This window comes from Oncorhynchus mykiss, chromosome 16 (genome assembly GCF_057628025.1).
Source record: "Oncorhynchus mykiss isolate SJ-2025 chromosome 16, ASM5762802v1, whole genome shotgun sequence".
Taxonomy (NCBI): Eukaryota; Metazoa; Chordata; class Actinopteri; order Salmoniformes; family Salmonidae; genus Oncorhynchus; species Oncorhynchus mykiss.
Window position 1 is genome coordinate 49,782,150 of NC_143037.1, and position 23,033 is coordinate 49,805,182.

General features: G+C 44.4%; 2 protein-coding genes across 3 annotated transcripts; one reads left to right on the top strand and one right to left on the bottom strand.

Moving 5' to 3' along the window:
- The first annotated feature begins 30 nt into the window (after positions 1–30).
- Positions 31–15,955, top strand: LOC110492136 (semaphorin-3F). The gene is made up of 18 exons (XM_036947051.2): positions 31–495; positions 1,553–1,677; positions 6,815–6,975; positions 7,303–7,365; positions 7,524–7,643; positions 7,846–7,939; positions 8,044–8,163; positions 8,366–8,511; positions 8,745–8,859; positions 8,989–9,058; positions 9,275–9,419; positions 9,581–9,803; positions 9,924–10,012; positions 10,140–10,181; positions 10,273–10,430; positions 10,911–10,978; positions 11,144–11,271; positions 14,117–15,955. The coding sequence occupies exons 2-18, from the start codon at positions 1,566–1,568 to the stop codon at positions 14,585–14,587; spliced, it is 2,325 nt and encodes a 774-aa protein (XP_036802946.2). The 5' UTR covers positions 31–495; positions 1,553–1,565; the 3' UTR covers positions 14,588–15,955.
- Positions 15,141–23,016, bottom strand: LOC110492137 (actin nucleation-promoting factor WAS). Of its 2 annotated transcripts, none has more exons than XM_036947053.2 (10): positions 22,568–23,016; positions 21,226–21,366; positions 20,793–20,879; positions 20,559–20,652; positions 19,615–19,650; positions 19,192–19,387; positions 17,179–17,354; positions 16,591–17,045; positions 16,375–16,483; positions 15,141–16,222 (listed from the first exon to the last, which is right to left on the bottom strand). In XM_036947053.2, exons 1-10 carry the CDS (start codon positions 22,673–22,675, stop codon positions 16,164–16,166), a joined length of 1,461 nt encoding a protein of 486 aa, XP_036802948.1. In that variant the 5' UTR covers positions 22,676–23,016; the 3' UTR covers positions 15,141–16,163. The 2 variants fall into 2 exon arrangements, with proteins under 2 accessions (XP_036802948.1, XP_090059204.1); XM_090203078.1 differs by having other exon boundaries at positions 19,192–19,511; positions 22,568–22,793.
- Between the last annotated feature and the right edge of the window lie 17 nt (positions 23,017–23,033).

The following is a 23,033-nucleotide window of genomic DNA, read 5'->3' on the forward strand; positions in this document are numbered from 1 at the left end:
GGTTAAAAGTGGGACATCCTGAGCTTTACCATAGTACTGTAATGATAGGAGAAGGAGGGAGGGAGCAGGAAGACGGGGGGGAGGAGAGGGGGCCAGCCCTCTAAACACCTGCAGTCACAGACCTTCACAGCATAGGACCCTCATGAGGAGACGACATACGGACCTATACTATTATCTTATTTTCAGATGGACGGGGGCAATGGGAATACGACAAAAACTGTTGAAATTATCATTCTATAAATCTTGATCTGAAATCTATGGGATATGTTTTTTGTCGTTTGGAAATAATTCGAGAGAGACTAAGAAACTCTGCGGCTCTAGGCTATAGGGTTCTAACTGAGTGAACGTTTAAGCATTTAAGACCTTTTCAAACGGATTTTCGTTGTTTTCGTGTGGAACTTCAGTATCTTAAATTGTTGAGCGAGACGCCCAAGGAATGTAGCGATAACATCTTATTATCTTATTTCTGGTCTCCTACACGAGAAAAAGAAAAAGGTAGGCTACGTTGGCAAGTTCTCTCTAGACACTTTTTTCAAAATCACAAGTATTTGTTTGTTTGTTTTAGTCAGTGTGTTGAGGGACCAATATAATTACCAAGAACGAAGGGGTAGCCTACATCTGGAGAGAACGTTTACTCGCTCTTTCTTTTGATGTGTGAGTTCACAGGTAACTGCGATGTTATCAGGAGCCATCGATCGACGTCATGGTCATGAAATGAATTCCTACATAATATGCACAGTCGACAGTTCATGATTCCCCCCCTCAAACAATTACAAGATGAAAACATTTAGAATATAAACAGTTTCAAATTAGAAATACATTGTTTTTATAATGTTCACAGGACACAGATGTACACAAGTCAAACTTGTAGGCAGAGGAAAAAAAATGGGCCGTGACAAAGGTTAGGTTTATAATTGTAGAATAAGTGCTTTATAAACAGCACCCTGAAATGTATTGCTGGGCACACATTTCCCCACCCAAGGGAAAATATTTTTATGAATGTGTTTACAGTCTATATATGAAGTTCTATGAAGTGCTTTAAATTAACTTGCTATTTAATTTCCTCCCTTTTGCAAGTTATTGTAGCAGATGCAGAAGTACTCTGTGGCCTACTTGATATATTTGGTTAGAAAAATAAGAGCATTCCAGGGCGCATCTGATAAGTACTCCTTTGGGGAGAGAATTTAATGGACGTTATGGACTCAGCTTTTAGTATTCATAATTTATAAACAATCCTATCCAGCAAAGTGCAGATACTACATAATGAATGCTGACATAAAAGTAAAACAGTTACCTGACAACACCCCTAAACTGTCAGAAATGGTTTTCACATTATTTTCTTAGCAATGTATTTTGTATTTCCTGCATGAGGCAGGAAATGCACTGTTAACTGTGTGTCTCAGTATGACTGTCTAGCACAAACAGGTCTATTAATTATGTCTCCCATGCCCTCACTCAGACACTCACAATCTCACATCACACAGTGGTCTCTTTCTCTCTGTCTCCCTCTCTCACACACACACAAACGTGACAATGAATTATTATCTTTCAGACCTGTCTCTACTATGGATAGTGCCAAGACAGCGACTCGAGCCCTACTCCTCCTGTTGAGTTTCTGTGTTTGCAGTACCTCAGGCCTCCAACAGTCTGCTCCGAGGATACGCCTGTCTTTCAAAGGTGAGTCACTTGACCAGAACATAGGTCTCTCAGACACAGACACTGCTCATATGTCAGCTGGCATGGCTTCCAGGATAGCTTGGTAGCAGATATTTTCTATTTTGGCTTTTGTTGTTCTTAGCGAACCTGTCAGCGATCTCAGAAAGTCTTGTGGTTTACATGCACACAATCACGTGCAGGCACGCACACACACACACACACACACACACACACACACACACACACACACACACACACAAATACACAGACATATGTTTCCTCTTTTATACATATGTAAAAAGCTTATATCCTGCCTACTGGCAAAAAGTTAATGAGAGAAAACAAAAGGTGGATGTTGCCATTGAGTGGGGGGTGGGAGTGGTGGTCTCTAGTGCCCTTCATAACAGTTGAGCCCACACCCTAAGCCCTCATTAACATAGTACAGCATTTTTATTTGATTTATGTTAATGATTCAATGACAACAGTTAACTAGGGAGATGAGAAAGATTCTCCAAAATCGATTATACGATCTGCTTATTCAAATAACTGCTGGGTCTAAAGGAATTGTTACCATACATTTCCATGAATTGTTTACAAGGTTTAGTGTTCAATTTGTTACATTAAATAATTAAGTAATCTCCAGTAAGAAACTGCTAGCCTTTGGCTGCTAACAGCTGAGAACTGCTGGCTAACTGGCAACCACAAAACAGTCAACAACTTCGGGAGTACAGACCCACAGAAATAGTCTGATCAGTGGCGAAAGTAATAACTGCCGAAAATGTACAGTCAAAGAGGAGAATAATTATTCTGTAAAGAAATAAATATATTTGAAATAGAGTGATACTAAGACAAAATAAACTTGACATAGTGTGTAAATTGATTAAAATGCTGGAAGTGAATGCTGGATTTTTTTTTTTTTGCAAAAGCTGTGTGCATTAATTAAGGAAATAGAAGCCTGGCTCAAATAGAAGCCTGTCTCTAATAAGCTCCTGTTGTGTTCAGGGATTTAAGCAAATAAACTCTCGGGGTATTCATTGAAATGTTACGGTAGTTCAAGTACATATAAGCTTAGTTGGTTGCAATGTGATGTGGTAGAGTCTGCCACAGAAGCTAAGCCCACACACCAGTGTTTGTTGCTAATAGTAAGGGTAAGCCTGAACTGGTGGTGAACTAACCAAATGGTATTATATTAGATTGCTGGCGTATTGAATTGTATCGGATTGCTGTGGATGATATTACATTTATTGTTTGCTTGCTGTAACTGTCTGTCGTTCTCTTCCATCATTCACAGAGTGGTGTTGATTTCACAATGAATGCAACCAACGTGTAAAAATCTCACAAATATATTTTGTCAGTCAAATCCGTGTAAAGACCTCACTGATATCGTTTGTCAGTCATATCCACCCACTTACCCCTAAAACCCAATCATCTCCACTTCTTTTCCAAGAATAGGTGGAAAATTGGGATTTGCTCCCCTGCTCTGTGTTTTCTGACATTCCAAAGATTGATTGTTCATTGTTTGCGACAGGGACTCTCTTTGTTCCATAAGGCGCCTGTGGAGGAGGGTTTTTGGGGAGGGACGGGGGAGGGGTGCATGTGACTCCCTCCCATGGATGTGATTTAGAGACTGGGACTGGGACTGGGTGAGGGGGGCAGGAGGATAGGAGGACCACTGAAATGATGCCGGATCAAGATTGTAAATTATATGATCTATGATCAAGGCCCTTCGTGTTTCCTGGTTGATGGGAACTGTGTCGGAGGAAGGGACAAAACAAAAAAAAGTTTCCAGTGACCTAGGACAGGGGTGTCAAACTCATTCCATGGAGGTCCTAGTGTCTGCTGGATTTTATTTTTTCTTTTTAATTAAGACCTAGACAACCAGGTGAGGGAAGTTCCATACTAATCAGTGACCTAAATGTATCAATTAAGTACAAGGGAGGAGGAAACCCTGCAGACACTCGGACCTGAGTTTGACATGTGTGACCTAGAATGGCAGGTAGAAATAGAGGCAGAGAAATATGGATTTTAGGTTGTCTTCTGCATTATGGAGGCAATGGTTTAAAGCCTCACTTGGACTTATTTTACACTTTAAAAGGGTCAGATCGGGACATTTGTCTCAGGTCTTTCATGTCTGGACCTGGTTTACCTGAATCAAATGAGGTATGAAGAAACATTAAGTGTTTTTTTTCTTCATCAGATAGTGCCAACACATTGTTATGGCGATGAGGATGGGCGCGGCCAGGCACTGTGTCGTGACTCGGGGGTGTGTGTTGGCATGTTGCTAGTTTTAGCCATTGCTGTACACTTTACCCCAGTGGACGGAGCAGATGGACGTTTGCCAGAGAGGCTTGTTATCCTGTGTTTACCTTGGAGGAACAGAACCGGACCTTGCCCCACCTTTTAAGAACCATCCCGTGTCAGCCAGGAGCAGATCCGATTGCGCAGCAGCTTATTTTAGCGGCACATTGACTGCATCCTGTTAACAGTATTCAGACTAACAGTCACCTCAAAGGAAGACGGCAGAGCACTTTGATGTAAACACAGATGTCCTTACTCTGGCCAGGCTAAAACCGTACGTGCTTATGCAGATGTTTGTTCACAAACCTTTGTCAAATGCCATGGGACATTCATCATATGTCCCACATGGACAAACTGAGGGATTTTGTATAGATTACACATGTGTTTCCACGGTACATAGTAAATACATCATAGCACATACACGTTTAAAAGCTATTGTACATACAGTGGCAAGAAAAAGTATGTGAACCCTTTGGAAATATTTCTGCATAAATTGGTCATAAAATTTGATCTGATCTTCATCTAGGTCACAACAATAGACAAACACAGTGTGCTTAAACGAATAACACACAAACATTTATATGTTTTCATGTCTTTATTGAACACACCGTGTAAACATTCACAGTGCAGGGTGGGAAAAGTATGTGAACCCTTGGATTTAATAACTGGTTGACCCTCCTTTGGCAGCAATAACCTCAGCCCAAAATTTTCTGTAGTTGCGGATCAGACCTGCACAGCGGTCAGGAAGAATTTTGGACCATTCCTCTTTACAAAACTGTTTCAGTTCAGCAATATTCTTGGGATGTCTGGTGTGAACTGCTCTCTTGAGGTCATCAAGAGGTCATCTTGAGGCCACAGCATCTCAATCTGGTTGAGGTCAGGACGTATATTTTCTGTTGAAGCTATTCTGTTGTTGATTTACTTCTGTCTTTTGGGTCTTTGTCCTGTTGCATCAACCAACGTCTGTTGAGCTTCAATTGGCGGACAGATACCCTAACATTCTCCTGCAAAATGTCTTGATAAACTTGGGAATTCATTTTTTCCGTCAATGATAGCAAGCTGTCCAGGCCCTGAGGCAGCAAAGCAGCCCCAAACCATGATGCTCCCTCCACCATACTTTACAGTTGGGATGTGGTTTTGATGTTGGTGTGCTGTGCCATTTTTTCTCCACACAGTGTTGAGTTCCTTCCAAACAACTCAACTGTAGTTTCGTCTGTCCACAGCATATTCTGTCAGTAGCGCTGTGGAACATCCAGGTGCACTTTTGCAAACTTCAGACATGCAGCAATGTTTTTTGGGGACAGCAGTTGCTTCTACCGTGGTGTTCTCCCATGAACACCATTCTTGTTTAGTGTTTTACCTATCGTAGACTCATCAACAGAGATGTTAGCATGTTCCAGAGATTTCTGTAAGTCTTTAGCTGACACTCTAGGATTCTTCTTAACCTCATTGAGCATTCAGTGCTGAACTTTCTCCATTTATAGACAGCTTCACGACCCTCACAAACTTTAAGCATCAGCTGTCAGAACAGCTCACAGATCACTGCACCTGTACACAGCCCATCTGTAAATAGCCCATTCAACTACCTCATCCCCATATTGTTATTTAATTTTGCTCCTTTGCATCCCAGTATCTCTACTGGCACATTAATCATCTGCACATCACTCACTCCAGTATTTAATTGCTAAATTGTAATTACTTTGGCCCCTATGGCCTATTTATTGCCTTACCTCCCTAATCTTACTACATTTGCGCACACTGTATATAGATTTCTCTGTTGCGTTATTGACTGTATGTTTGTTTACTCCATGTGTAAGTCTGTGTTGTTGTTTTTGTCGCACTGCTTTGCTTTATCTTGGCCAGGTCGCAGTTGTAAATGAGAACTTGTTCTCAACTGGCCTACCTGGTTAAATAAAGGTGCAAAACATTTTTGTTTTACCGTTGACTGATGAACATCAATGCTTTTACGGGGAGATGTGACGTCTCTTGTCTCTGAATGAATGAATGAATGAATGGGTGTAAATCTCATTCATGGTGCCTTTCCATTAAGTCTTACTCGCACACCAGTGTTTTATGTTCATGTAAGCTCTAGTGCTATTGTGTTTCCCTCAGGAGTGTGACGCTAAATATTTGTGGCGAGCAGAATCAACAACCTCTGCATCGTTCAAGACGATTGCTTTGCGAGAAGGTTTTAACGTTCAGCTGGTCACTGTTATGTAAATGCAGGCTGCCTTGGCTCCAAGTCAGAGCAGGTCTGCCAGAGCCATGGCCCAGTGCGACACGGGTGCCGTTCCGCATAGGAGGAAAGAGAACATTTGGAGCCGTTTGTGTAAATCACTCGGGTGGAAGAGAGAGACGGAACACGCGGGGGAAATGCGCCATCAGAGAGTGGGTCACAGAACAGACCTGGTTTAAAGGCTTTACTCAGAGTTCCTCATACCGTGTCTCCTCAGAGACCTGCATTAGCATCCATAAAGTTGCACAGTACATTCAGCCAATGCCACAAACTCAATCAGAAGCTTGGAACACATGAAATATTGAAATCTTAAAAGCCTCTGCAATACGCCCTGAGAAGTTACGTATTTAGTCATTCGCACATTTTCTCTTGGTGTTAGTAGTCTATGTTCTGTAAATGCTGCTGATAGTGAGAAATAAAGCACTTGTAGTCGTTATCAGGGAAACTGCATGGGAAAGATTCAAGGCAATAAACAGAAAGAGCTCATGGCTCCCCCTGCTGGATATTAAGATTTTACCATTCTCATCTGCTACAGAACTTATTTTGCAGATGATTTACACTAACGTTGTGTCCCTGTGTGTGTCCATGCATATTTGTGCATATATGCGTCTCTCTCCTCCGCAGAGTTGTTGGACACCAGAGCAGTCCGTCCCTTCTCCTTCTCCTTCAACACCAGTGACTACCGCATCCTGCTGATGGACCAGGACCAGGGCCGTCTCTACCTGGGCAGCCGGGAGTACCTGGTGGCCCTGGACATGCACAACGTCAACAAGGAGCCCCTCATAGTAAGAACGCACATAACCACAACTCCCTCAAAAAGACCAATGAATCTTTCCTGTGTATGCATAGCTTTACCACAGTTTAATGTGGTAGTATATTTTACATTTAACCAGGCAAGTCAGTTAAGAGCAGATTCTTATTGACAATCTACCAGGAAACTGCCTTGTTCAGGGGCAGAACGACAGATTTTTACCTGGTCAGCTCGGGGATTCGATCCAGCAACTTTTCGGTTACTGGACCAATGCTCTAACCACTAGGCTACCTGCCTCCGCGTAGTAACACACCTCAAGTAAAATGATCCTGTAATGTCTGGTATCATTTGTCCCTGACAGATCCATTGGCCAACCTCTGACAAGAGAAGAGGGGAGTGTCGGATGACAGGAAAAGGAGGACAGGTGGGAATGCCTTGTCTTTGTAAAAGAACCCTGGCCCCTCTACCTTTCAGTATTAACTAATGATGTCATACTTTCATGGGTCTTATTTCACAGTTTTGAAAGATAATTTTCATACACCAACAATTGATAGCATTCCCATGTCTGTGTACACACACCAGGGTGAGTGTGCAAACTTTGTGCGTATGATAGAGCCATGGAACCGCACCCACCTGTACGCCTGTGGGACTGGAGCCTACCAACCCATCTGCACCTTTATCAACAGAGGCTGGAAGGCAGAGGTGAGAGGTTCAATATGCCCAAAATCATTTTAAAACACAATTAACTGCAGCATATCTGTGCATCTTCACGACCAGCAGCTCAGATTTCTCAAAACTGTGGTACTCAAAACTAGGGCTCAGATTTGAGCTATTTTTCACTATACATTTTGCCATTTCAAAACACTTGATCCTTATATGGCCTTTCTGGTCTCTCTCTTTCCAGGACTATGTGTTCAGGCTAGTTCCTGGATTTACTGAATCAGGGAAGGGAAAATGTTCCTACGACCCTTCCCAGGAGAACATCGCTGCTCTTATCGGTAAGCTTCACCTCACTTGTGCATACATTTAGTAGACTGCCCAAAACCGTTTCCTAACCTCTCCTCTCCATCTCTTTCTCTTCCTCCTCTCTTCTCATCTGCAGATGGGAATCTGTATGCGGGGGTCCATGTAGACTTCATGGGGACAGACGCAGCCCTCTTTAGGACCATGGGGGGCAGAACAACAGTCAGGACAGAGCAGTATGACTCCAAGTGGCTCAATGGTGAGTTACTACGCCTGAAAAAGACTACCATCTTGTAAGGGTGGATTCCCAAAATGTTGCCATTTTTTCCCCATGGTCCTTCAAGCCAGATACGAACCAGCGTGATCTGACTCTAAGAAATCATGGCAAACTGATAATACTGCTGCAGGTTTCTCTTTCTTTCATCACTCCGTTCCTCTCTCTCTCTCTCTGTCCGTCTCAGAGCCCGTGTTCATTCAGATCCAGCAGATTCCTGACAGCTCCGAGAGGAATGATGATAAACTCTACTTCTTCTTCCGGGAGAAGAGTCTGGATACAGGGGGAGGGGCCAGCCCCAGTGTGTTGGCCAGAGTGGGACGAGTGTGTCTGGTGAGAAGGCCTTTGCTTGGACCTAGCAGGATGGCCCTGTGAAACTGAGCTACGCCACTCTTGTATAGACTCTTATTAACTCTATTACTTGAATGACTTACATAATTATAGTTTGACTGCAACATTATGGACAACATTGTGATTGGGGGAATTGTTAAGGGTAAAAAAAAAAGTGTCTTCCACGGAAACAGGCTTCCCTTACCTCTTCCATCCTTTACGTTCCCTCTTCCCAGAATGACGAGGGGGGTCAGAAGTCCCTGGTGAACAGATGGACCACCTTCCTGAAAGCCCGCCTGGTGTGCTCTGTGATCGGAGACGATGGGGTGGAGACCTTGTTTGACGAATTGAGTGAGTCAGACCTCAGTGAAAGATTTAGTGATTTCGATAAAGATTTAGAGATCATTAGTTGTCGATGGAAGTGAATCCTTCACCAGTTCTACAGGAAAATCATTTCTGTCTCTTTCGTCATCCTTTCAGGGGATGTTTTTATCCAGCCAACGCAAGATGAACGCAACCCTGTGGTCTATGCCCTCTTCACAACTGCTGGGTAGGTCATCATTGTATCTGTCTTACATCACCTGTTATACGTAGCCTCTCTCCAATTTCCCTTCTCTCTAAAGGCCTGCCCTGTTCTCGCTCCTCAATGCTTTTCTACTCTCATCTAGGACCTGTTGGTTTACCTCTCTCTCCTCCTCCCTCCACTTCACTGGTTGAGGCTGATTGCATTCCACACTCCCCTTGTTTTACCTTCTTTCTCTCCCAGCTCTGTGTTCAAGGGCTCAGCAGTCTGTGTGTACTCCATGGCTGACATCCGCAACGTGTTCAATGGACCCTTCTCCCACAAACATGGTCATAACTACCAGTGGACAGCCTACACCGGCAAGATTCCTTACCCTCGCCCTGGCACAGTAGGTTCAGACCAGTTACTCACTGAAAACAATCCGTATATATACATCCCATCAACTGTCACCTCTTTCCAATAGGAAAACGCATTGCTTACACTCTCTCTGTCTCTCTGTCTCTCTCTGTCTCTCTCTGTCTCTGTGTTACTCACGATATATAATTCTAGTGTCCAGGAGGAACATTCACCCCGGGCATTCGCACCTCTAAGGACTTCTCAGACGAGGCAGTGAACTTCATGCGAGCTCATCCCCTCATGTACCACCCTGTGTACCCTATCCACCGTCGCCCCCTGGTGGTGAGGACCGGGGTGGAGTACCGCTTCACAGCCCTGGTGGTGGACCAGGTGGACGCCGTGGACGGCCGATACGAGGTGCTCTTCCTGGGCACAGGTGAGTGTCTCTCCGTCCCAGGGCAATTGGCTGACTGAAGGGCTTCATTGCATGTTTGAATTTCACATTTTGTCTTTTGTCCAAATTCGACACGGTGACATCAGACCTCTCTTGTTCCAGATCGTGGCACTGTCCAAAAGGTCATAGTTTTACCCAAGGACCCGAGCACCATGGAGGAGCTCACCCTGGAGGAAGTGGAGGTTTTCAGGGTGTGCCTATATGATTTCTCTAAATATTGTTCACGTTATAGCAAAAGTCTCTAACCACTGTCCTTGGACATTCTTTCAATGGTTACACTTTGTTGATACTTATGTGACACGATGCATTTAATTACAGACACGTGCTGCTGTTAAAACAATGAAGATCTCATCTAAAAGGGTGAGCTGAACTCTCTCTCTCTCTCTTCATCGACAGGAAACACTAGAGATATTGTTGATGCTGAGCTCTTGTTTTCATTCTGTGGCTATAGCAACAGCTGTACGTGTCATCGGAGGCAGGGCTTACCCAGGTATCTCTGCATCGTTGTGGGGTATATGGGAGGGCCTGTTCCGACTGCTGTCTGGCACGGGACCCTTACTGTGCCTGGGACGGGGAGAGCTGCTCCGCTTTCACCCTCGCCACCAAGAGGTCAGGGCCACAACACACACCAACACAACACACACCAACACAACACACACCAACACAACACAACACAACACACACCAACACAACACACACCCACACCACACACCAACACAACACAACACACACCAACACAACACACACCAACACAACACACACCACAACCCCTCATCTGATATTGACAGGGAAGGAGTGTCATAAAGCTTTATTAGTCCTTCACTGCCTGCCTGCCTGCCTGCCTGCCTGCCCTGCCCTGCCCTGCCCTGCCCTGCCCTGCCCTGCCCTGCCCTGCCCTGCCCTGCCCTGCCCTGCCCTGCCCTGCCCTGCCCTGCCCTGCCCTGCCCTGCCTGCCTGCCTGCCTGCCTGCCTGCCTGCCTGTCTAAATGTCTAAATGTCTAAATGTCTGTCTAAATGTGTGAGTGACTGAATTCATTTCTGTGCCTCTGAAATGTGTTGGATGAACTCTGCTCTGTCTCTCTCACTCAGGAGGAGCAGAAGACAGGATGTGAAACATGGGGATCCACTGCGACAGTGCAGAGGCTTCAATGCCAAAGGTTAGACAAAAAAACATTTTTTTAAATAATATTTTAGCAGAATTCAGTGACACAATCAAATCATGTAATAACTAAAACATTAGCAAATAACTGCCATTTAAGATAATCTCCTATCTGTCTCTCTCTCCTTCTTTCTCTCTCTCTCTTCCTCCTTCCCTCCTTCAGTGGAGAATCGTCCTAGAGAGACAGTCCAGTTTGGTGTGGAGGGGAGCAGTACCTTCCTGGAGTGTCAGCCTCGCTCTCCTCAGGCTACAGTCAAGTGGCTCTATCAGAGAGAAGGAAGGAGGAAAGCGGTAAGGAGGAAAATGCATCTATTTCTGCTCTCTGAAAAGAGACCAGTATTATTCAAATATCAAATTCATACCACATTTATTGGTTACACTTGAGCTGTTGGAGCAGTTTACACAGGGGTTATCCATGTTTGATTGACTAAATAAACATACGTACATTTTTTATTTAACCTTTTATTTAACTACGCAAGATATTTAAGGACCCATTCTTATTTACAATGACGGCCTACCCCGTCTAAACCCAAACCCGGACGATGCTGGGCCATTTAAGCCCTGCCCTATGGGACTCCCAATCACTGCAAGTTATGATACAGCCTGGAATTGAACCAGGGTCTGTAGTAATGCCTCTAGCACTGGGATGCAGTACCTTAGACCTCTGCTCCACTCGGGAGCAGAAGTAAAGTTTTTCTTGTTGATATTAATAGTATTAATGATCAGCCAATGTTATTTCAGTTCCAAAATATCTATAGAGAAATAGTCAATCACTTTTGAAACACAAATGAGGCAGATGTGGACCTTGTTCTCCTCCTCACTACCATAACACTCTCTCCCCCTCACTACCATAACACTCTCTCTCCCTCACTACCATAACACTCTCTCCCTCACTACCATAACACTCTCTCCCCCTCACTACCATAACTCTCTCTCCCCCTCACTACCATAACACTCTCTCCCTCACTACCATAACTCTCTCTCCCCCTCACTACCATAACACTCTCTCCCTCACTACCATAACACTCTCTCCCCCTCACTACCATAACACTCTCTCCCCCTCACTACCATAACACTCTCTCCCCCTCACTACCATAACACTCTCTCCCCCTCACTACCATAACACTCTCTCCCTCACTACCATAACACTCTCTCCCCCTCACTACCATAACACTCTCTCCCCCTCACTACCATAACACTCTCTCCCCCTCACTACCATAACACTCTCTCCCTCACTACCATAACACTCTCTCCCCCTCACTACCATAACACTCTCTCCCTCACTACCATAACACTCTCTCCCTCACTACCATAACTCTCTCTCCCACTCACTACCATAACTCTCTCACTCCCTCACTACCATAACACTCTCTCCCCCTCACTACCATAACACTCTCTCCCTCACTACCATAACACTCTCTCCCCCTCACTACCATAACACTCTCTCCCCCTCACTACCATAACTCTCTCTCCCCCTCACTACCATAACACTCTCTCCCCCTCACTACCATAACACTCTCTCCCTCACTACCATAACACTCTCTCCCCCTCACTACCATAACATTATCTCCCCCTCACTACCATAACACTCTCTCCCTCACTACCATAACACTCTCTCCCTCACTACCATAACACTCTCTCCCCCTCACTACCATAACACTCTCTCCCTCACTACCATAACACTCTCTCCCCCTCACTACCATAACACTCTCTCCCCCTCACTACCATAACACTCTCTCCCCCTCACTACCATAACACTCTCTCCCTCACTACCATAACACTCTCTCCCCCTCACTACCATAACACTCTCTCCCCCTCACTACCATAACACTCTCTCCCCCTCACTACCATAACACTCTCTCCCTCACTACCATAACACTCTCTCCCCCTCACTACCATAACACTCTCTCCCTCACTACCATAACACTCTCTCCCTCACTACCATAACTCTCTCTCCCACTCACTACCATAACTCTCTCACTCCCTCACTACCATAACACTCTCTCCCCCTCACTACCATAACACTCTCTCCCTCACTACCATAACACTCTCTCCCCCTCACTACCATAACACTCTCTCCCCCTCACTACCATAACTCTCTCTCCCCCTCACTACCATAACACTCTCTCCCCCTCACTACCATAACACTCTCTCCCTCACTACCATAACACTCTCTCCCCCTCACTACCATAACATTATCTCCCCCTCACTACCATAACACTCTCTCCCTCACTACCATAACACTCTCTCCCTCACTACCATAACACTCTCTCCCCCTCACTACCATAACACTCTCTCCCTCACTACCATAACACTCTCTCCCCCTCACTACCATAACACTCTCTCCCCCTCACTACCATAACTCTCTCTCCCCCTCACTACCATAACACTCTCTCCCTCACTACCATAACATTCTCTCCCTCACTACCATAACTCTCTCTCCCCCTCACTACCATAACACTCTCTCCCTCACTACCATAACACTCTCTCCCCCTCACTACCATAACACTCTCTCCCTCACTACCATAACACTCTCTCCCCCTCACTACCATAACACTCTCTCCCCCTCACTACCATAACACTCTCTCCCCCTCACTACCATAACATTATCTCCCTCACTACCATAACTCTCTCTCCCCCTCACTACCATAACACTCTCTCCCCCTCACTACCATAACACTCTCTCCCCCTCACTACCATAACATTCTCTCCCTCACTACCATAACTCTCTCTCCCCCTCACTACATAACACATTCTCCCCCTCACTACATAACACTCTCTCCCCCTCACTACCATAACACTCTCTCTCCCCCTCACTACCACAACACTCTCTCTCCCCCTCACTACCACAACACTCTCTCTCCCCCTCACGACCATAACACTCTCTCTCCCCCTCCCTACCGTAACACTCTCTCTCCCCCTCACTACCACAACACTCACTACCATAACACTCTCTCTCCCCCTCACTACCATAACACTCTCTCTCCCCCTCACTACCACAACACTCTCTCTCCCCCTCACTACCACAACACTCTCTCTCCCCCTCACTACCACAACACTCTCTCTCCCCCTCACTACCACAACACTCTCTCTCCCCCTCACGACCATAACACTCTCTCTCCCTTTCACCCCTCAGCTCAACCGGGACAGAGAGTATCTGAAGACAGCCCACGGGATCCTTCTGAAATCCCTCAGCCAATCGGATGCCGGGCTCTACCACTGCCTGGCCACAGAGAACAACTTCAAACACACTGTGGCCCGGGTGTCGCTGCGCATTCTGGACCGAGACATCGTGCTGGCCCTCACATCCCCTGACAACGACCCCATGACCTCCAACAGCCCTCCCACTGGACGGGGGAGACAACATGACCCCAAGCAGCAGAGGGTCCCTCCAACCCCCCCTTTCACAGACACCCTGTCCCAGCCGGAGGTCAGGCTGATCCACCAGTACTGTCAGTCCTACTGGGAGCAGCTGAGGCACAAGCAGCAACAGCCCAAACGCACTTCCAGGAGACACACAGAGAGCCAGGAGCAAGAGCCGGAGGAGCAACAGCCTAAACGCATCAGCAGAAGACACACAGAGAGCCAGGAGACCCAAGGAGGATAGAGGACTGGACTTCCAACACTAGCCAGCTAGGACACTCCTGTGGTAGACTACAGATCCATGTTTGACACCAAACATGAGTTTCATCTCTCTTTGTACATTGAATGACATGTGATACCGACCCTCACACAACCCAGTATCTCAGTATAGAAATGTAATATATCGATACGTGTATATATTTTAGGATCATAATAGATCCATGGTTTATTAATGTTTAAAGGTTATGACATAAAACAATTGATAAACATTTGCCTTTTCACGCTTTATTCGGTTGGAAATGTGTACATTTTGCTGTTCAGCGTTGAGCGATAATGTTTTGGTGTGATGTACATGTATGTGTGTCTTTGTCTACTAATACCATATGTGATATTGTAATTGTGGTGACTCTCTTGTTCTCTCTCACACCTTTGTGACCTATGTTTGTTTGAGGACTCATAGCTATACGGTATCCTTTGAATTGTGTGCGTGGACGGTGGTGGATTGAAAGGGACGTAAGGGATCTTTCAACAAGACAGATCATCTCCACATGTAGAAGAATAAGACGATAAATCCCATGTGTGCATAATCTCTGTATTACATTATAATACTACATTCCAGCCATATCAAATTGTCACTTTTAATGGGAACAGGTATAAAGAAGACTGTGAAGAAGACCTCACCATATGTTCTAATGATATTGAGCAACATACTGCAATGTGTAGTACAGCAACATACTGCAATGTGTAGTACAGCAACATACTGTAATGTGTAGTACAGAAACATACTGTAATGTGTAGTACAGAAACATACTGTAATGTGTAGTACAGCAACATACTGTAATGTGTAGTACAGAAACATACTGTAATGTGTAGTACAGAAACATACTGTAATGTGTAGTACAGAAACATGCTGTAATGTGTAGTACAGCAACATACTGTAATGTGTAGTACAGCAACATACTGTAATGTGTTGTACAGAAACATACTGTAATGTGTTGTACAGAAACATACTGTAATGTGTAGTACAGCAACATACTGTAATGTGTAGTACAGAAACATACTGTAATGTGTAGTACAGAAACATACTGTAATGTGTAGTACAGAAACATACTGTAATGTGTAGTACAGAAACATACTGTAATGTGTTGTACAGAAACATACTGTAATGTGTTGTACAGAAACATACTGTAATGTGTAGTACAGAAACATACTGTAATGTGTAGTACAGAAACATACTGTAATGTGTTGTACAGAAACATACTGTAATGTGTTGTACAGAAACATACTGTAATGTGTTGTACAGAAACATACTGTAATGTGTAGTACATACTCAGCATGAGTCCTACACTGGAAACGTTTGAACGGCAAATATAAAGATATGTGATCCCATCAATCGTTTCTCTGTCTTACTTGATTTCTCTCACATTTGGGACTTTCACACAATCCTTATCTGTAGCATTCTTCTGATGTAAATCTTCGTGAGTCACCTTCCAGTCAGCAACTGATACAAAAACACCAACACAAAAGAGATTAACCGGATCAACCAGACTGTTGAGTCCATGGTTACAGAGTGGAAAATAATACAGGATGGAATGCACTTATCAGTCGTCCCACTCATCGTCATCTTCATCATCATAACCTCCTTCTTCTTCACCTTCATCTGAAACCGAAGGGAGTTATGTCTGTTATGCTGGTATTTATTTTTAGATTCATGAGGATGAACCACAATGCATTTGGTTTATTTGACACATTTGTAGATGGAATATAATACATTAATGAATGAATGATAGATTAGGATGAGAAGGTGTTTACCAGAGGAGTGGATGACTTTACTCCTCTTCTGCATGACCATCATCAGAGCTCCTACGATGCCCTCTGAGTCTGTCTCAGCAGGCGGAGGTGACTCAGGACTGTCTGTGACCTGGGACACAAAGGTCAAAGGTCAATGATCATGTAAACTGAAATATATAGACTTCACTCTCATTGACAAAGACAATTTCTGCATTTGAATAACAAAGTTTAGTTTACGTTTTTGAGCTTCCTCCCCAGGCGGATCTGGTCCAGCAGAGCTCCTCTTCCACCTCCTTCACATCCTCCTGTAGATGCAGGAGCAGGTGATGGGTGACCTTTATAGGGGTGTGGAGGAAAAGGAAAGTCTCCAGTGCTCTGGGCTGGGGGAGGCGGTGGAGGAGGTGGAGGAGGAGGGGCAGGCATGGAGCGCTGGTGGCCAGGGGGAGGAGAAGTATAGGACACAGTGGGTGGAGGGGGTGGGAGTCCGCCTTGGCCGCTTGAGGGGGGTGGAGGTGGCAAGGCTCCACGTGATGGAGGGGGATGGGAGGGGGGTGGTCCTCGCCCTGGCTGTCCTGGGGGAGGGGGCAGGGGGCCGGAGCGACCCCCCCGTGGAGGAGGGGGGGCAGGAGAGGAGGAACAGCTGCCTGGTACGGGAGGTAGAGAACCCTGTCTACCAGGAGGAAGCTCAGGATCTACATGACATTGGGATGAAAAAAAGGCCAATTTATTAGATTACAAAAAGAGATTGATTTACAGTTAGTTGTAAAAAAAGTGAGGAAGTTGGTAACTCTAGACCAGGAGACAGACACTCAGAATGACACTTACCAGTGTGCATGGCCTTTTTGACTGCTTCCATGCCGCCTGAGTTCTCGATGACTTGTTGGATGAGTTGGGAGGTCTCCTCATCCTTCAGCTCAGCCTCACTGATCCCAGCACAGGACAGCAGCTTCTTCAGGTCAGGGTCCAGGTTGTTGGGATCCCAGCCCACATGGCTCACGTGTCTGAGGAAGAGCGGAGAGAGAGGGAGAGGAACATACACCTGAGTGAGTACCTTAGAAAAGTATGAGTGGCAAGCTTGGATTCTGTCCTGGTTTGTAAATTAGACAAATTGAGGACAGACAATTTGATGATAGGTGTCATGTACAGTGCCTTGCGAAAGTATTCGGCCCCCTTGAACTTTGCGACCTTTTGCCACATTTCAGGCTTCAAACATAAAGATATAAAACTGTATTTTTTTGTGAAGAATCAACAACAAGTGGGACACAATCATGAAGTGGAACGACATTTATTGGATATTTCAAACTTTTTTAACAAATCAAAAACTGAAAAATTGGGCGTGCAAAATTATTCAGCCCCCTTAAGTTAATACTTTGTAGCGCCACCTTTTGCTGCGATTACAGCTGTAAGTCGCTTGGGTTATGTCTCTATCAGTTTTGCACATCGAGAGACTGAAATTTTTCCCATTCCTCCTTGCAAAACAGCTCGAGCTCAGTGAGGTTGGATGGAGAGCATTTGTGAACAGCAGTTTTCAGTTCTTTCCACAGATTCTCGATTGGATTCAGGTCTGGACTTTGACTTGGCCATTCTAACACCTGGATATGTTTATTTTTGAACCATTCCATTGTAGATTTTGCTTTATGTTTTGGATCATTGTCTTGTTGGAAGACAAATCTCCGTCCCAGTCTCAGGTCTTTTGCAGACTCCATCAGGTTTTCTTCCAGAATGGTCCTGTATTTGGCTCCATCCATCTTCCCATCAATTTTAACCATCTTCCCTGTCCCTGCTGAAGAAAAGCAGGCCCAAACCATGATGCTGCCACCACCATGTTTGACAGTGGGGATGGTGTGAGCTGTGTTGCTTTTACGCCAAGCATAACTTCTTGCATTGTTGCCAAAAAGTTCAATTTTGGTTTCATCTGACCAGAGCACCTTCTTCCACATGTTTGGTGTGTCTCCCAGGTGGCTTGTGGCAAACTTTAAACAACACTATTTATGGATATCTTTAAGAAATGGCTTTCTTCTTGCCACTCTTCCATAAAGGCCAGATTTGTGCAATATATGACTGATTGTTGTCCTATGGACAGAGTCTAACACCTCAGCTGTAGATCGCTGCAGTTCATCCAGAGTGATCATGGGCCTCTTGGCTGCATCTCTGATCAGTCTTCTCCTTGTATGAGCTGAAAGTTTAGAGGGACGGCCAGGTCTTAGTAGATTTGCAGTGGTCTGATACTCCTTCCATTTCAATATTATCGCTTGCACAGTGCTCCTTGGGATGTTTAAAGCTTGGGAAATCTTTTTGTATCCAAATCCGGCTTTAAACTTCTTCACAACAGTATCTCGGACCTGCCTGGTGTGTTCCTTGTTCTTCATGATGCTCTCTGCGCTTTTAACGGACCTCTGAGACTATCACAGTGCAGGTGCATTTATACGGAGACTTGATTACACACAGGTGGATTGTATTTATCATCATTAGTCATTTAGGTCAACATTGGATCATTCAGAGATCCTCACTGAACTTCTGGAGAGAGTTCGCTGCACTGAAAGTAAAGGGTCTGAATAATTTTGCACGCCCAATTTTTCAGTTTTTGATTTGTTAAAAAAGTTTGAAATATCCAATAAATGTCGTTCCACTTCATGATTGTGTCCCACTTGTTGTTGATTTTTCACAAAAAAATACAGTTTTATATCTTTATGTTTGAAGCCTGAAATGTGGCAAAAGGTCGCAAAGTTCAAGGGGGCCGAATACTTTCGCAAGGCACTGTAACTACATGTATTGTGATAGCTTATGAAGGCTTTATTTTACCGCCTGCTTATATGTGTGTGCTTAGTATCCACTCACTTAAACCCACTGGGTGCTCCAATGTCTGCTTTGGAGAGTTTACTGCCCTTCCTCTTGTCCTTCTTCTTGTCCTTTTTCCCCTTACTGACAAAGGCAGGAGCAGGCACAGGTGTGACGGAGCGGTAGCGTGAAGCCTGGATGTCTGGGATCTGGATGTCTATGGTTGCCACAGAGGGAGAAGCGGGACTCCCAGGTCCTGGATTACAATTGGTGTGTACATGTATGAAACACATTGCATGTTTACATATTGGGTCAGTTGGTATTGGTGCCTGGGGTATAACACGTACAATGGGATTAGGGATACTCACCTTTACCTCTGTCTGTAAGTAAAACACACATATTAAGAAAATAAAAAAGGATTCTTTAGTGATTACTTCAGACACCCGCATCCAAAGGTCCGTGGTATTAGTATGTCAGTCTTACCATTGGAAGGCAGGGGGCGCTGCTTCTTCTCTGAGACTGTGAGAAGGAGAAAAGAAGGGAACGGGAAACGAGAGGATGTCAGTTTAGATAATGTCTTCTCATCTCCAACACAACCTTTTCCTTTGAAAAGCCACAGCTAACCTCTATGGAACCACACCTTACAATATTTGTTCTGTTTTCCAGTATCAGAGATACACTACTGTTCAAAACATTTGGAGTCACTTAGAAATGTCCTTGTTTTTGAAAGAAATTGAAAGGAGATGAAAGGACATTTTTTTGTCCATTAAAATAACATCAAATTGATCAGAAATACAGTGTAGACATTGTTAATGTTGTAAATGACTATTGTAGCTGGAAACGGCTGATTTTTTATGGAATATCTACATAGGCGTACAGAGGCCCATTACCAGCAACCATCACTCCTGTGTTCCAATGGCACGTTGTTAGCTAAAACACCAGTTTCAACATCAACAGTGAAGAGGCGACTCCGGGATGCTGGCCTTTTAGGCAGAATTGCAAAGCAAAAGACATATCTCAGACTGGCCAATAAAAAGAAAAGATTAAGATGGGAAAAAGAACACAGACACTGGACAGAGGAACTCTGCCTAGAAGGCCAACATCCAGAATCGCCTCTTCACTGTTGACGTCGAGGTTGCTGATAATGGGCCTCTGTACGTCTATGTAGATATTCCATTGAAAATGAGCTGTTTCCAGCTACAATAATAATTTACAACATTAACAATGTCTACACTGTATTTCTGATCAATTTGATGTTATTTTAATGGACAAAAATATTGCTTTTCATTCAAAAACAAGGACATTTCTAAGTGACCCCAAACTTTGAACAGTCGTGCGTATTATTTCAAATATGACAAATAACAACCACAAACAAATAACGCAAAACACAATGTTTCTGTCCTGGATCCTACAACAAATGACCTGACCTTGACGGTTTCTCTGGTTTATCTTGTCTTCCACTGCACATAGGAATGTTTCAGACTCTTGTTCATTCACAAAGTTCAGCCCCACTTGGCAGTCCTGCATTGTATTGGAGTGAACTATGACATATCTTGGCATACATTTGCAGAAGGAGAAATACAAATGGACAATCACTCAACCTTGGATTTATAATCAAGCCATCATCATGAGCATCCAGGGCATATTCATGTTTTGCTTACATCTGCAGCAAATGCGTGGAAGAAGGGTCGGGGGCTGTGGTAGATCATTTGGTTATAGAGCTCCTGCTCCCAGGTCAGCTGTCCTTTCTGGGGGGGAAAACAACTGTTAGCATAACTGTAGCTTAAACTGACAGTGGACAATATTGCAACTGATCCTTCAGGCTCTCATCTCATGGTAAACTGACAGTGGACAATATTGCAACTGATCCTTCAGGCTCTCAGCTCATGGTAAACTCAACAGTGGACAATATTACAACTGATCCTTCAGGCTCTCAGCTCATGGTAAACTCAACAAAGGATCCTTATCTAGACTGGGTTACTATACACACTTTGTGACAACTGCTAATGTAAAAATGGCTTTTTAAAGAAATATGATTGATTGATTGATAGATATTCGACCATCATTATAGCTGACGTTACATATTCCTGTTACCTTGACATCGAAGAGGCGTATGAAGTAGGAGCGACGAGGGTTGTCCTTGGTGAAGCAGGCCACCCCAGTGTGCTGCAGGCTCCAGCAGGTGGGACTATGTGGCAGGGCCATATACAGCTGCACCACAGCCGTGGCCAGGGACTACACACACGCACACGTGCACACGTGCACACGCACACACACACACACACACACACAAAGGGTATGGAATTAGTTTATATGTTGGCTCCTGATAAGTGCACATCGGAAAAGTGCAATTAAAATGCTGACTATAGATGATTTTACTCTGGACAGGCTGTGCTCAGGTTAAGAGCAAACATTTAGGACAATCGGAAGTTTATCAGTTTATCATTTATCAGGAGTCGACTATACAGAGCCAAGTTACCTGTGATACGAGCTTACAATCTGCTGTTTGGTACTCTGTTGTGGTTCGAAAAGTTATTGGGTAGTTGCCAGAGCAAACACCTGCCCCATTAATGTCATCACATTTTCTGTAGTAGGACTTTTTAGATCTTGTGTTTTGTTAGAATTATCAGCTACCACTGCAGGCTTGGGCCTACTTCAGAAACCAGGAAGTTGGAATGTGAAAAAAAAAGGAGACTGCACATACTCATATGTGACTGAGTTTAACTGCTGCCTCTGATTCTGTTACCAGAGGAAGTGGTTTACACCAGCATTTCCTGTAATTTACTCATGTCTGTTTTAAAGTCATTGCGTAGAGACTCTTGGTGGACATGCAAAATGTATTTTAATTGTTTGAATTTCTAACAATAGATTACTTTTAAAGTTACCAAATGTTACATCAAATGCCATTGCCATTGTAAACATAGCAGAGCAACAGTACGAATGGTTCATTCAGTCCCTGAAAAAGATAGACAACAAGGATGAGGCTGAAGCACCGGCGACCATGATATTGCCCAATCATATCTTACTGTATACAAAGAAGATGTAAAAAACATGTTTTATCCACGGCCTGGGGAAATTGACACACAGGAAAATTGATAAAAGGTTAGAATTCACATATATACCATAACCTGTATTTAGAGTTGATACATATTCTCTCACTAAGTACTCTCGGCTGGCAAACGCTACCGGTGTGGCCGTGCCTTTAAAGTACCCTCATAACCCCACACCAATCTGCAGTAGCACACCAACCATATAGTTTCCTCTACCAAACACTCTCCTACATACCAAACACTCAAACACCAGTCATATTGTTTCCTATATGCCAACCATCCAGTTTCCTAGTACCAATCATTCAACCAGATAGCTTCCTACATACCAAACACCAACCAAATATACCAATCCTCCCCTCCCTCCTTGATTCCCAGGAAGGACTTACAGCACACCTCCTCCCCAGGAGGTCCTCCAGCCTCTCATTCTCCTGTGGGCTCAGCAGAGAGCTGGGACTGTACCCCTGAACTCCTTTAGACTTAGATCCTAGACTCATAGTTCCCTCTCAGAATATCCACCTAGTACCAAAGAGGAGCTGATCATTGATGTGCCTGGCTGTCCTCTTCCTCAAACAGGCACTAACAAGTTGAAATGACGCAGGCGGTTTCTCTTCTGCCTTCTACAATGTGTTAAATGCACACAAAGACTCAAAGCAGGAAATGGACAATTACAGTCCCCCCCCCCCCCCCCCGTTTATCTCGCCCATGATGATGATCACGTTTGAATGGCGTTGCTTCTATTTCATGGTCTGACTAAGAAGTCTCTTTTAAGTTTTAGTCATTGTTTCTTTTCTTAAAACGTCAAACTCTTCTCAGGCACTCAGTTTCCTCTACAAGGACCACACATTAACGTGA

Coding starts and splice junctions, on each gene's coding strand:
- LOC110492137 (XM_036947053.2), bottom strand. CDS start 22,675: ATGAGTCTAGGATCTAAGTCTAAAGGAGTTCAGGGGTACAGTCCCAGC. Junction 20,653..20,792: donor TCCACGCATTTGCTGCAGAT/GTAAGCAAAACA, acceptor AATACAATGCAG/GACTGCCAAGTGGGGCTGAA. Junction 16,484..16,590: donor TGGGGAGGAAGCTCAAAAAC/GTAAACTAAACT, acceptor TTTGTGTCCCAG/GTCACAGACAGTCCTGAGTC.
- LOC110492136 (XM_036947051.2), top strand. CDS start 1,566: ATGGATAGTGCCAAGACAGCGACTCGAGCCCTACTCCTCCTGTTGAGT. Junction 1,678..6,814: donor GATACGCCTGTCTTTCAAAG/GTGAGTCACTTG, acceptor TCTCCTCCGCAG/AGTTGTTGGACACCAGAGCA. Junction 8,860..8,988: donor GACCTTGTTTGACGAATTGA/GTGAGTCAGACC, acceptor TCATCCTTTCAG/GGGATGTTTTTATCCAGCCA.